The following is a 14,525-nucleotide window of genomic DNA, read 5'->3' on the forward strand; positions in this document are numbered from 1 at the left end:
AGAGACAGAGGGAGACAGAGGGGAAGAGGGACAGAGAGGAAGAGAGAGAGAAAAAGAGAGAGACAGAGAGGGAGAGACAGAGAAAGAGAGGGGGAGAGAGGGAGGCAGAGACAGAGACAGAGAAGATGATAGAGGGGGCAATCTTCTGGAGAAGACAGGGTAGAATGGGGTCAAGTGAGTATGTAGAGGGGTTTGGAGGCAAGGAGAAGGGCCACCTCCTGTGAGTCTGGAGTGAAGAAGGAAATTGTGGGGGAAGAAACAATTGATGTGAGATGAGGTGATGGGGAAAAGATCCCTCTTATCAGTAAACAGCTTCAATTTTTTCAGTGAAGTATGAGGCAAAGTCCTCAGCTTGGGTGGGGGAAGTGCCTTGGGAGGCTTGAGGTGGCATAAATACATTTGGATTGCATGCTCTATGTAAGACAAGAGAATCTGCTTGAGTCCAATTTCTTTGGTACTGATATTAATAAATGGAATAGCTCTGTTGAATTCAAAGGCAAGGAAATATAGCACCTGTGGTGAATGAAAGTTCATTAATTAGGGAGATGGCAAAGTATGGTCTTGCTGCAGTCAGGGCCCAGCTGAAAGCCTGGCACATGAATTTTTAGTGGAACCAATCAGCAGAATTTTGTGATTTTCCACAGTGCCTTTGGGTGGCCCACAAATAGGAGTGAAGATGGTGGGTGTCATCCCAGGAGTGACAGGCAGTAAGAAGAGGGCCGAGGGACTTCAGCATAGGGTTGAACTGATTCACCAAGGGGTCAAGGTAGAGAAGGGAGGAGAGGGAAGTCAGTGCAGAGTTGATGGTCCAGGAAAGAACTGAGGGGGGTGGAGCAACTCCAGGTCATGGTGAGGACAGGGTTTGGGGATGTAATCCAGAGAAAAAGCTGGAAAGACAAAAGATTATGAGCAAATAAGGGAATTTCAAAATTTGTGAACCTAGAAGTGGAAGACTTGTGGGTAATGGCCAGCTCTGTGTGTAGCTGAGGTGGAGAGCTGGAGGAGGCCAGAGGAGATGAGTAGTTTGGGCTGGATGGGGCAGATGCCAAGATGTCTGCCCTAGGTAGCAGCCCTTGGCTCCCTAGAGTTCCAGGGCAATGAGATCTTTGATTATACCCAGTATCTGCTAGACGAGGTTCATTGGAATTCATTGGAATAGAAGCAGCTCCAGATGGAAACTGCTTGAAGGTAGCACCATCTCATTCATTGATGTTAATATCAAAGACATTGGAGTAAAGCAGACAGTAGCTCAAGTATGTACCTCATTGTTGGTCACATACCTAGGTTCCTACAGATTCTATTTTGCTTTGCTTGCCCCTCACTATTGCAAAAATGGCCTTCAAGGATTGCATTGATTTCTTCCCACCCACCCCCCGCCCCAGCCCATACACAGAAAAATCCCTTGTGTCTCCAGTGCTTGGAATAAACTGCTTAATGAAGAGATGTGTTTCTTCCTTTTATTCATTCATTTGAATATGTCTCTCCATCAGAATGTAAAGTCCTGCTTACTGATAGTGTATACCCAGGGCAGGGCCCTGAAAGAAAGTAATTTTCCTTCTTTCTTCCTTCTCCTTCTTCTTCTTCCTTCTCCTTCTTCTTCTTCCTCCTCCTTCCTCTTCCTCTTCCCTTCCTCCCTAGTCGTCACTAGCGTGGGCCCGGGCCTCTGCTCGCTGCCTGAACTTCAACAGCTCATTGATCCTGCTCCCTGTGTGCCGAAATCTGCTCTCATTCCTAAGGGGCAGCTGCTCGGTGAGCCACAAACCTTTTGGGGTCCAAATATCAGCTCAGAGCTGGCTCTGTGCCAAGGGGTGGGCTCGTGATCCTGGGGGCTGCTCAGGGAGCCTTGGGGTGGTAGTGGAGGGTCCCACAGAGTCACAGGAGGCTGACATGATGCTCCCATCTCCCGTCTCCCCAGTGCTGCAGGCGCACGTTCAGGAAGCAATTGGATCACAACTTCACCTTCCACAAGTTGGTGGCCTACATGATCTACCTGCACACAGGTAACTCAAGCAGACAGACCCAAACTGGAAGGCTTCGCGTTGGAGGCCATGTAGTTCACCTCCTTCACTTTAGCAGTGAGTAAGCAGAGGCCCAGCAGGATGGAGTGGGCCTGTAGTACACAGCAAGTACAAATCCACAGTCCCCATTTTCTGCTACCAAGACAGTCCCAAATCATGTTATATGGAGATAGATTTAAGAGCCACTGAATCCCGCTCCTGATATTAGAAAGTTCAGCAGTGGGAAAGGCCACTAGAATTTCTCTGTGGTAACATTCAGTTTCATAATATGCACTCAGCCTGGGGTACTGGCTAGGACACTGGACTCGTGCTTGGAGCCCAAGTTCTAAGGCTGAGATTCAAACCCAGGTCCTCTGATTGCACTGACCCATACTGGAAACTGCTTACTCAGAGCTTCGGGACACCCAGGGTTGACCAAGAAGAGGCTGCATTTCTCCAGGACACTATACCTGTTAGGATGCAGCTGCAGACGCTATTCTTGGGCAAGGTTGACCCTGGGCAAATCCTTTAACCACTCTGGACCTCAGTTTCTTCATCTGATAAATGAGAGGACCGGAACTGATGATGATGCTATGACCTCAACCCACAATGACTTCACAAGGACCTCCTGAGTGGCTCCTGCATGCCCAGCACTATGCTGGTACTGGACCTTTCCAGGGACATTGCCTTCTCCCATTGTCTAGAACTAGAGTGCCTTTGGCTACGTAGGTGACTTCCCAGAGCCCTCTCTGCCCCAACTCTCTCTTCTTTTTCTCTTCAGTCATCCATGTGGCTGCTCACCTGTTCAATTTTGAACGGTACAGCAGGACCTTCAAGGCAGATGACAACTCTCTGGCCTTCACCCTCTCTAACCTGTACCCCCATAGGAAGGGAAGCCCCTGGCTAAATCCTTTCCCCTCTGCAGACATGGTAAGGAGCGCCAGTGGCCAGCATCGAGGTTTCTGGGATGGGCGGTGAGGGGTTGGGGTGTCCACACAGCCACGGTGACATTGCTTCTTCCTTCTGACTGTAGACAGTAGAGCGCTTGACCTTCACCAGCATCGCTGGCCTCACTGGAGTGATCATCACTTTAGCCCTGATCCTCATGGTGACTTCAGCCACAGAGTTTATCCGCAGGTGCTACTTTGAGGTCTTTTGGTACACACACCACCTCTTTGTCATCTACTTCATTGGCCTTGTAATTCATGGACTTGGGTAAGTTCCCAGATGCCTACCCTCCCCACCTCCCCACTCCCGGCCTTGTCTCATCCTCTGGCTTTTGGTGTCTCAGGGGGATTGTCCGAGGTCAAACAGAAGACAGCATGGAAGAACACCTCCCTAGCAAGTGTGCACAGGACTATGAGAAGTGGGGTGAGCCCTCACACTGTACTCGCCCCCGGTTTGAAGGGCTACCTGCTGAGGTAAGGATCTCATGGCAGGTAGCATTTGGCATCAGAGAGTTGGGAATGGTGGCATAGTGAATAGAGCCCTGGGCTGGGAGCCAGGAGGCCCTGCATTCAAATCCTGCTTCTGTCACTTACTACTTGCTTGACCGTGGGCAAGTCACTTAACTACTCTGGGCCTTGGTTTCCCTTAAAAAAAAAAAACAAAAAACAGTGGGGTAGCTAGATGGCACAGTGAATAGAGCATTGGCCCTGGAGTCAGGAGGATCTGAGTTCAAATCTGACCTCAGACACTTGACACACCTACTAGCTGTGTGGCCTTGGGCAAGTTACTTAACCCCAATTGTCTTGCCTTCCACCCACAAAAATAAAATAAAATAAAATAAAATAAATGAGGAGGTTGGCCTTGCCTTGGTGGCTCTAAATCTCTGACTTTATGAACTTGGGTGTAAATGGCCCTCTGAGCCTTGGTTTCCTCATCTGCAAGATAGGAATAATAATACCCATGTTGCCTACCTGGGTAGGATTGGGTTGTGGGGTCCAAATAATATAACGGACTTTGCGAAATTTAAAGTGCTCTACAAATGTCAACTCCTATGTAGTCTAACTCCCTCATCTTACAGAGGAAGAAATTGAGGCCCAGAGAGGTTAGTGGGGCACTTTAAATCCAAATTTCCCAGAACAAAGCCCCTTAATAAAAGGATTTGTTCTAGAAAACTTGGACTAAGTCAAAAGGCCACACCCAAGGACCTAGAGGGCCACATGTGGCCTTGAGGCTTCGGCTTGCCCATCCCTGGGCTAGGTAATTGGCCCAGATTACAAAGGTAACCCAGAGCAGAGCCCCCATACTGGCTGTTGTGAATTTCCACAACACACTGCTGAACAGCCTGACTGGCCAGCCTGACTGCTGGAGAAGTGAAGATGCTTTAGAACTGGATAGCACACAGAAGCTCCATGTGGTGAGCCTGGAGGTGGCAAGCCTCCAGAGCTCGAATCAGGGGAAGCTGCTGACTTAAGAAGAGAAGGGAGGCTGAAGCCCTGAATTCCAGCCCCCATTCGAGCACTTCCTAGCGGGACAAGTCACTGCCTTGTTTAGGTCTCGTTTGCCTTCCCTTTAAAACAAAGGAGTTGGGCCTTCAGATCATCTGGTTCCCTGGATCAATGATACATTCACAGTCTGGGCAAACGTTTACTGAGAGCTTTGAGCATATCAAATACTGCTAGGTCTCGACCGGGGGCAGGGCACACCCCAAGAAGTATGGAACATGATCTTTGCTCTCAAAGGGAGACTGTCTAGGTCCTGGATTCTAGAAGATCCTCACAAGGAAGGGTCCTAGAGAGGCAGAAAATTGGAATCTTCAGCTCCTCAGAGCAGCAGCTTCTGAGACTGACTACCCTACAGATTTCTCAGAAGAATTAAGCAACTGGAGGAGAGCTTTTCTTTAAGCATCATGCACAGGGACATTTTTTGGGACCTCCACACAGAGTGGGGGTCGTGATAACTAAGGCTACCAGGAAGCTGCTGGCACCTAGAACCCCTTGAAATGTGCTCTGTTCTCAAGGGCAGAGAGTTCAATGGTGAGGTGGGGAGTGAGCTTCCAAATTCCATCCTGCTGACTCCAAGATTACAACAGCTATAGTACAGTAATCTATGAGATCAGATGGGCTACAAAACTAATGATGGTATCCCAGGTTCTGGACTTGATCTTTATTTACTTGTAAAGATTAAAGATTGAAAGGATGAAAGGCAGAGGGTGGCCCCACAAAATGGCCTGAGAATGAATGACTGCTTTGAATCAAAAACAGAAAAGAAAAGATCAAAAGAAGTATCTCTGGAGAGTGATAGCTCAGTCCTCACCTACCAAGGTAAAAGAAGAAGCAGAATTAAAGGAATACCTACTCTGCCATTCATCTTAATGTCCTCCCTCTGAGACTACCCCGGTTTAGCTCTTCTGTAGCTTATCTGAATCTAATTGCTTGCATGTTGTATCCCCTGTTAGACAGTGAGCTCTTTGAGAGCAGGGACTGTCTTTTGCCTTTCTTTATAGGCATAGCACTTAGCACATAGTAGGCACTTCATAAAGGATAGTCGACTGACTTACACGTTTCTCCATTGGGTTTTCCATCATCCACCTGATTTGAGTTATTTGAGTAGCAGAGATGTGTGAACCCCACTCTCTGACTGCATGTCAGAAGAGAAAGCTCAGTCCCTCTGAAGTGTGAAGACAAACTTTATCTAACACCATCCTCGAGTCAATCTCTGATCCTAACTGGTATGCCCAGCCTTGGCCCCGGTTTCCCTCCTTTCATTGGGTACAGAATGTGACTTGCGTTTTTGGTTACCATGTAGGTCTTGCATCACTATTTTTCTTTGTTAAGCTTTCTGGGCCTCAGTTTCCTCTTCTGACCCTGTGACTCACTGGAAAAGGGATGAGCATAAAGGGTAGGATATCTAGAAGTGACCAATGGATCCACAGAACTGTGTCATTGTCTGGGGTCTTGTAGGCCAACTAACAGTCAGAGAACCTGGCTTCAAATGCCTGCTGTGCCAACGATCTCACATAAAATGCTGTCACAGAAATGTATTCAGAGAAAAGTTTCCAGAGACTGGAAAATGAGAGGGGCCATCACATAGCGAGAGTAATGAAGCACTGTGGGCCTGCCTGTGTTCCACTGGGCTCCTTGAAATGTCAAAAGAACCAGTACAAGGTGCCCAGCTTGTTGCCTGCCCACCCCACCTCCCCCCTTGCAAGACAGAGCAAGAGGCACGAAGGAGAAGCAGGCATGGATGGCTTGGAGAGAACATCCAGGTCAACAAGATCCCAACCAGGCTAGAGTAGATGTCACAGTGATTGTACATGAGGTCATGTTGTCCTGCTTCCCATCTCATAGCTGGTAGGTTGTTGCATTAGGCCAACTGTACTGACTAGCAGTCTGAAACACATAAAATTCAATAGGCAATAGCCAGACTGTTAAACCTGCAGGAGATTATCTGCTTTATGAGTGACAGATGAGTGAGAAAAATGACTGAATTTTCTTTCTTTCTCTTTTCCTTCAGTGGAGGGACTAGGGCTTTGCTCAGATATTGGGGTCCATAGGGGAAGTGTTGGTTTTCTGGAGGATTAATGCCAAATTGCCAACTGGTGTATAACAATCTTTCTTCTTCCCCCATCTCCATGTAGTCCTGGAAGTGGGTTCTAGCCCCAGTCATCCTATACATCTTTGAACGGCTCATCCGATTTTACCGCTCACAGCAGAAGGTGGTGATTACCAAGGTAAGGGATGGGGGCTTGGCCTCTCCACCTACCTAAATAAACCACCTTGTGTTTTGTCCCTGGGAGATGGCAGTCTTGAAGGGGGCTAGAATGAGATCCTGGGCACTAGGCATGCCTCAGTGTTTCTAGTCCTAGGGAGAGAGTAGGAGGGTAAATACACTCATGGGGTGTCCATGTACTTCTCTCCCAGGCCATCCTGCACCCTTGCAAAGTCCTGGAACTTCAGATGAACAAGTGTGGTTTCCGCATGGAAGTGGGACAGTATATCTTTGTCAATTGCCCCTCAGTGTCTCCCTTCGAGTGGCACCCTTTCACCTTGACCTCAGCACCAGAGGAACCTTTTTTCTCTATCCATATTCGGGCAGCAGGGGACTGGACAGAGAGTCTTATAAGGGCATGTGAACAACAGAATTCCCCAATGCCCAGGTATGGTCCTGAAAACAGCCAAGATCCAAGAAATGGGCAGAGATAAACAGTAGCCTGGCAAACAAGTCCACAAAACTCCTCAGGGGTCTCTCAAATTCAAGGCCATCTGCTCTAATAGAAACAAACATACAGAAAGCAAGTAAGGGAGCCCTCAGACCTGTGGGGAGAAGGTGAGTCCAACTTCCTCTGACCCATTTTCTTTTTACTCTTGCCAGGCTGGAAGTAGACGGTCCTTTTGGTACAGCTAGTGAGGATGTTTTTCAGTATGAAGTGGCTATGTTGGTGGGAGCAGGAATAGGGGTCACCCCCTTTGCCTCCATCCTGAAATCCATTTGGTACAAGTTTCGGCATGCAGACCACACCCTCAAAACCAAAACGGTAATCATACTTTTGGATCAGCCCCTCAAGATTATGAGCTGCCTCTCTCCTGGACCTTCTATGGGGGTCAGTCCCCTGGGCCTGACTTGTGGGCAAACAGCTCAGTGCTGATAAGCATTATCGAGCATTATGAGGCACTATGCCAATGGCCGGGAGGGTGACCGCTTCCTGGGGGGTAATTGGAAGCAAGGCTAGCAGGGGACCAGACAGACTCTTATTAGGGCATTTGAACAACAGAAATCCCCAGTGCCCAGGTGTGATCTGGAAAGCAGCTGAGACCCAAGAAATGGACAAATACACAGCAGCCTGGCAAGTGGACTTCTAGCCACCAGAGAACTAGTCAACTGTGTCATTGCCATGATGGTCTTCATCTCCAAGGCAGACATCATCAAAGGCTTCTCTGCACACTGTGGAAAGCCATTTCGGGTCTCCTTAGAAAGTCAAGTAGTCAGCAATGCAAGCAGGCCTTTGCCTGGCTGACCCTTAGAAGCCCTCTGCCATATATCTAACATGTTCACCAAGGCACACATAGGATTAGGTTGTGCTCTCTCTTGTGGGTTCCAGATTTATTTCTACTGGATCTGCAGGGAAACGGGTGCCTTCGCCTGGTTCAATGACCTATTGGCTTCCCTGGAACGGGAGATGGAAGAGTATGAAAAAGTGGGTTTCTTAAACTACCGACTCTTCCTCACTGGATGGGACAGTAATGTTGTGAGTTCCCAACATTCTTTTTAATTGAACTTTTATTGATGCCTTTGGTTTTTACATTAGTTATCTCTCTCTGCCCCCCCCCCTTCCCCAGCCCTGTGAGCCTTCCCTTATAACAAACAAAAAAGGAAACAAACTCAACCAATTGCATGTGACATCAACATTCCACCCCGGTAGTCCCCCACCTCTCTAACAAAAGACCCTCATCTTTGCTCAGGGTCCAGGCTGGTCATAACAATTACCCAGAATTCAGTTCTATTCAGTACTAATTTTTATTTGCGTTGTTATAGTAATGAGTATATTGCCAACATCTGTTTTGAATAGTAAATGTATTCACTAACATCTTAGAGAGAGGCCTACTGATTGGAAATAGAGTTCATCCACAGAGCAGGCAGGCAGGGGGCTGAATTCATTGAGAGAACAGGTGCCTGGCCTTTCTGATGCCCTGGGCTGAGGACTGAGCCACAGCCCCACAATTCCAAGGCATACCCCAGCTTTGGCTTCTGCAGTCTAACACCCTCCCTCTCTGGCCCCAGGCTGGTCATGCAGCATTGCACTTTGACAAATCCACTGATATTGTGACCGGTTTGAAACAGAAAACCTCCTTTGGGAGACCTAAATGGGACAATGAATTTTCTGCTGTAGCTGCTTTCCATCCCAGGTAAGGGCTGGTAGGCTTGTGGTATTACAGGACCACAGGATTGGAAAAGGGATTTCAGAGGCTACCAAATCTAAGCCCTTCCTTTTGAAGATGAGGAAACTGAGGCCCAGAGAAGGGGAGGGAAGGGAATGGTCCCACCGGGAGGGAGTGGCAGAGCAGGATTTAAACTCGGGCCTTTTGACTCCAAATTGTAGCATTAGAGTGAATGGGTATGAGCCAATTCTCTTGAGCTCTGCTGTGGAAGTCTCTCTGGGATGGTCTGAAACTTCTGACCACTAAGACTAAGAGAATGTCTGCTGGAATGCCACAAAACAAGAGCTCATCCGTTGGAAGCAGTGAGAACTTGCCACCATCTGTGGCAAGAAAGTGCAGTCGGGCACTAGACCCAGGCTGGTAACTGAAGTGGGCAGCAGAGACACTTGGATCTTAAGGACTTCTCTTTTTAAAGTAAAAATGCTCCCGATAGCTGCCTCAGTCGTCCCTTCCCAGTGCTAGGGTGGGAATGGGGTAGGAGGCAGGATATTGTGCTGGGCAGCTGCAAAGTCACTGTGATCTCGGAGTCAGTGGGCCAGGAGGCAGCTGGGTCCGCCAGCCCTGGGAGAGAGCACACCTGCTTGCGTCTGTATTAGGAAGGTACCAGGAAACAGAGGGAGGTGAAGGCTGAGGGAACAGTTCGGCGCCTCCAGAACCTGCTGCATGTCAGCCCTTTCTCCCTTTGTTTCTGTAGGTCAGTGGTGGGAGTTTTCCTGTGTGGTCCCCAGAGCCTGGCAAAAAGCTTACGCAAGTACTGTAACCACTACTCCAGCTTGGATCCCAGGAAGGTCCAGTTCTATTTCAACAAGGAAAACTTCTAAGTGGAGGGGGCAGAGCAAGGGCTGGCCACGAGCTCCTGGCTTCTTCCAGCTCTCCTTCTGTGCCCTTACACAGGGATGTTACACCTGGGCAAATGCCAGCGCTCTTCAGCCAGGTTGGACCCACACCTCGTCACCATGGGGTCAGTAGGTGGGCCTTCCTGCGTGCCTCTCTCTATACAGGGAATGCCCCCCCTTTGCTGGATGACCTCCTTGTCACTCTTTAAAGCCTGGCTCAGATGGAGCTTCCCCTAAAGCCCACCCAGGTCCTTGACAACTGTCTATCTGTTGGACTTGGCATTTGGTTTTGTATTTCTATGAGCCTGTCAGGCATTACTTTGTATTTTAACACGCTGCGGCACATCCCTCTGCTTGTCTGTGATCTCCAATGTGACATCTTAAATTGGACAGTCCATAGGCATCTTAAACTGCACATGTCCAAAATGGAACTCCTGATCTTCTCCCCTAAACCCACCTCTCTTTCCAATTTCCCTATTACTGTCGAGGGCCCCGCCAACCTCCCAGTCACTCATGCTTACAACCTCACACGTATCCAATCTTGTTATTTCTGCCTTCACAATGTCTCCCACACATTTCCTTCTCTGCACATAGCTACCCACCATAGTAAGGCCCTCAAAAACTCTCACTTAGGCTATGGCAAAAACTTTCTAACCGGTCTCCTTGCTTCAAGCCTAGTCCCACTCCATCCTGCCTTCCATTCAGCTAGCCAGAGAGATTTTCCCAAAGCACAGGTCTGGACCTGGCATTCTCCATCCCCCACCTGCGTAAACTCCAGTGGCTCCTCTATTTGGCAAATTAGACCCCTCCCTACCCATCTAGTCTTCTCACACTTGGATTCCTTTTGAAAGACTCTACCATCCAGCAAGACTGGCCTTGTGGCTGTCACTCACAGAAGACGGCTCTCATGTCAAGTATTCCACGCCTGGAGTACTCTCTCCTTCCTTAGCGCCACCTCCTAGTTTCCCAGCTTCCTCCAAGGCTTAGCTCAAATCCCACTTTCTAGAGAAGTCCTTTCCCCACCCCCCACCCCCTCCAAGCTACTGCCTTCCCTCAGAGATTCCCTTCTGTCTGCTCTGCATATAGCTTGTATTTTCATAATGGTTTGCATATTGTAGCCCTCATTAGAATGTGAGCTTCCTGAGGACAGGGACCATAGTTTATTTGGCTGGTTGGTTGGTTTTTTCCAGAGGGGATTGCATTCATGTTTCTATCACTTTGCCCAATACCTGGCACAGAGAAAGCATTTAATAAATGCTTGTTGACTGAGTCTATGAGAGCCTCAATGGTGTAACAGCTCAAGTTTGTATGTGTCCCTTGGCCCTTAGAGGTGGAGGAGGAGAAAGGACTATATGTGCTGGCCTTTACTTGAATGTGATTTCACCAGAAATTGTGTATTTCAAAGCCATGAATCTTCTTCCTTGAGTTTGCCTCCCCCCTCCCCTCACTCCCATGTGCAGCTGCTCTTCTGAAGGCCACTGCTGACTTCCAGGCCATCTTCTGCACACCATTTCAAACTCTTGGCCCTTTTCTGACATAGTAAGTCTGCTGCTGGGGATTCTTTGTTCCCATGCTCCTTTGCAGTCTCCAGATTGGCTGTTTTCTTTGTCATTTCCAATTTTTTTGGCTTAAAAAAAAATTCTACCTTGATTATTCTCCTGCGATTTTGTTTGCTTTGTTCAAGATGTTATTTATTTCATCAAATGATTTTCCCCAATGCCAATTTCTTGCTTTAGTCATTTGAATGTACCATTCCCCTATTTGAAGACGTTATTCAGTCGTTTCAGTCACATCTAACTCTCTGTGACTCCATTTGGGGTTTTCTTGGCAAAGATGCTAGAGCGCTTTGCCGTTTTCTTTGCCAGCTCATTTTACAGATGAGGAAACTGAGGCAAACAGGGTCATCCAACTAGGAAGTATCTGAGGCTGGATTTGAATTCAGGTCCTCCTGACTTCAGGTCTATTGCTTCAGGTGCTTTGTTGATTTACTCTGTCACGTTTTTTCTAAAGTTTGTTTGAGCAAGTTTTCTTGAGCGTGTTTTCGCTGCTTGTTTTCTTTTGTGTTTCTATTTGTTGGGCATTTAGGGGTTGAGGTATGAGGAGTCTCACTCCAACATTTTGGATGTCTTAATTGCCCCAGTCTCTCTTCTCTGTCTCTGTCATTCTCTTTTAGTTTCATCACTGACTCCTCTTCCTACCCCTGCCCTTGAAATGGAGATATCTCATAATGCTCTCTGGACTCAGCCTTCTGCTCTCCCTTGGTTGCTTTCATCACTCCCAGGGCTTCCTCTTTCCAAATCTAGCTCTAGCTCTGCTTTCTTTCCCACATCCCAGACTGGCGTTTCTAGCAGTCTAAATGGACATCTTTACCATCCATACTAACCCAATAAACCCTTATCAAGTGCCAAGCATTGTGTTACGCAAAACACAGTCTTTGCTTTGCCTGCAAGGTCACATCATTATTTTGTCCTGCCAGAATCTTAAACTAGACATGGCCAAGGCCTAATCCTTTATTTCCTTTCCAATCAATGAAAAGGCATTTACTAAGCACCCACTGTGTGTCTGGCATTGTACTAGGCACTAGGAATACAAGAACAATAAAAAAATAAAGTTCCTGACCCCAAGGAACTTAAATTCTACCTACTCTTGTTGCCTATTCTTTCAGATATTCAGACTGAAAACCTTGGTGTTACCTTTAACCCCTTTCTCTTGTTCCCCCTTACCATATACATCCAACTAGCTGACAAGTCCTATTGATGGTGGAGTCAGTTTTTTCTCATCTGTTCCTTTCTTACTATTCCCATAGCTGCTGCCAAAAGACTCCAGTCTTGTCCCCTGAAGGGGCAAGGTAAGCCCCTCTGTGAGGAATAAGATGATACAAACCAAGGCCCCAACTCAACATGACCTATCTATTATTATTAGTCTATTATTGTTTGGGCACAGAGGATCCTGAGAATGGGAGGGCTGCTCTTCTCCTGGGACCCCAGCCCCATCCCTTGAGAAGAGATATGATAACTGCCCAACTCCTGGAACCAGCCATTCCAAGGAAACATCGCTCTTGGGGGGGCCTTGGAGGGATTGGCCTCTGTCCCAGGCCTCACACAAGATACGATGCTTGCTAAAAGCACCTGGCAGGATGCCCTCTTTGTTCTCAGCGCTACTTAAACTGTAAGATTCAGACCCCAAATTGGAATCTCACCCATGGAGGAGACGTCCTGCCTGGGACCCTCCCGTGTGGGACCCTGACGGCTGTAGCGGGATTCCCCAGCTTGTGTGGTCAGGTGTTGGTGCTTCCCTGCTTCTGTGATGCTTGTAAATATATAAATCATAGTTGCTCTTATCTCACTATTCCTAAGCCTTTCTCATTCGCCTATATTCTAAATAAACTATATTGGAACTTTTGAAGTGCCGAGTGTTCTGTTCATGTGAATGCTGAACCTCCTTAATTGGCCATCCCCCTCCCAATCTGACCAATTTGTGGCCATATTGATCTTCCTATGATCACTCCACTGCTTCGAACTGGCCTCTCCTTAGCTTGGCACCTTGGCCCTTCATGTTTGGGTTCTCTCCCAATCTCCCTCTGTTCCATAGGCTATTCTTTAGCTGAGTGGTGTCAAACTCAAATAGAAAAGAATCCCTGCAGGTAGTGTATTGACTGGGAATATCCCATATTAACATTATCTCTGCTCTATTGTATTTTTATTGTCAAATATTTCCCAATTACATGTTGGCAAGTGTGATACTTCTGCCCCAGACAACTAGACTCTCCCATCTTTCTCCCAACCAAGTTCTAGCTCTGCTTCTGAAATCCTGCTGGTCCTTCGAGTCCCTGCTTACATGTCCCTTTCTCCTGGTTTCTAGATCATAGACTCGATTTAGAGATCATTGAGGCCAGCTCCCTCATGTTACAGAAAATTGAAGCATGAGAGGTGAAGTAATTTTGCTCAGGGTCCCAAGGCATTAAGTATATGAATCAGGATTTGAACCCAGGTACTCCTGACTCCATGGCCAATGCCCTATGCACTACACCATGCTGCCCCTCAGAACACTTGGCTTCTGCCTCTCTACTTTATATTTCTGCCATTCGTATGTCACCTATATATGAGCCTATGGAAACCTGGAAGGGATCTTAGAGGTCATCAAATCCAGCTCCCTCATTTTGCAGAGGGAGAAACTGAGGCTGAGAGGAGTGAAATGAACTGCCCAAGGTCACCAGGCAATAAATGGCAGATTTGAATCTGGGTCCTCTGACTCTACCTCTCATACCCTTTCTACTGTACTATACTGGATCTCCCTAATTACACTAGAAACTCTTTAAAGGAAGGGAACTTGCCTTAATTTACCTTTGTCTCCCTTGGTTCCTAGCTGTGTACATGAGTACTTAATAAACCATAGGTGAATGAAAGAATAACTAGTTACTACATTTTTAGCAATGCCTGTGAGGCAGAGGATTTAATTCTCACCTTTATGTTCTTAAATAGGGAGTTTTCTGGACCTTAGTCTCTGTAGCAGCAAGCACCCCAAGCGTTCTCAGGGTTTGCTGCCAGCACAGGTTCTTGGATCTGCTTTGTTAGAGGAAAGCAACTCAAAATGGGTTAACAAGCTTACTTTAATCAGTCAAACATGTATCGTTTACCTTGTTCAGGGGAAAAAGGTCAGCACCCCGAACTTCAAAGTATACAGGCAGAATTATCAAGACAGAAACAGATCAAGTAGACAGATTTCCAAACTGTCCAACCATTACATCCATACCAAACAACATCTGGGTTTCAAGGGGGGGGGGGGCGCTCTGGACAACGCCTTTCCAG

General features: G+C 47.5%; 1 protein-coding gene across 3 annotated transcripts in view; it reads left to right on the forward strand.

The window, feature by feature from the left end:
• Window positions 1-9,767, forward strand: part of NOX1 (NADPH oxidase 1) — a 19,650-nt gene extending 9,883 nt beyond the window's left edge. Inside the window, exons 3-13 of one of the 3 annotated variants that reach the window (XM_069065172.1) lie at window positions 1,639-1,749; window positions 1,916-2,000; window positions 2,779-2,927; window positions 3,031-3,212; window positions 3,289-3,418; window positions 6,583-6,675; window positions 6,866-7,101; window positions 7,317-7,479; window positions 8,044-8,190; window positions 8,724-8,848; window positions 9,576-9,767. In XM_069065172.1, the coding sequence (XP_068921273.1) occupies window positions 1,639-1,749; window positions 1,916-2,000; window positions 2,779-2,927; window positions 3,031-3,212; window positions 3,289-3,418; window positions 6,583-6,675; window positions 6,866-7,101; window positions 7,317-7,479; window positions 8,044-8,190; window positions 8,724-8,848; window positions 9,576-9,702 (1,548 nt within the window). In that variant the 3' untranslated portion in view covers window positions 9,703-9,767. The remainder of the gene's footprint in view (window positions 1-1,638; window positions 1,750-1,915; window positions 2,001-2,778; window positions 2,928-3,030; window positions 3,213-3,288; window positions 3,419-6,582; window positions 6,676-6,865; window positions 7,102-7,316; window positions 7,480-8,043; window positions 8,191-8,723; window positions 8,849-9,575) is intronic. The other 2 variants (XM_069065174.1, XM_069065173.1) reach the window with 2 other exon arrangements.
• The last annotated feature ends 4,758 nt before the right edge of the window (window positions 9,768-14,525 follow it).

This window comes from Petaurus breviceps, unplaced genomic scaffold (assembly GCF_028583685.1).
Source record: "Petaurus breviceps papuanus isolate PSGF00001 unplaced genomic scaffold, PetGlider_PUasm1.0 90681, whole genome shotgun sequence".
Classification (NCBI taxonomy): domain Eukaryota; kingdom Metazoa; phylum Chordata; class Mammalia; order Diprotodontia; family Petauridae; genus Petaurus; species Petaurus breviceps.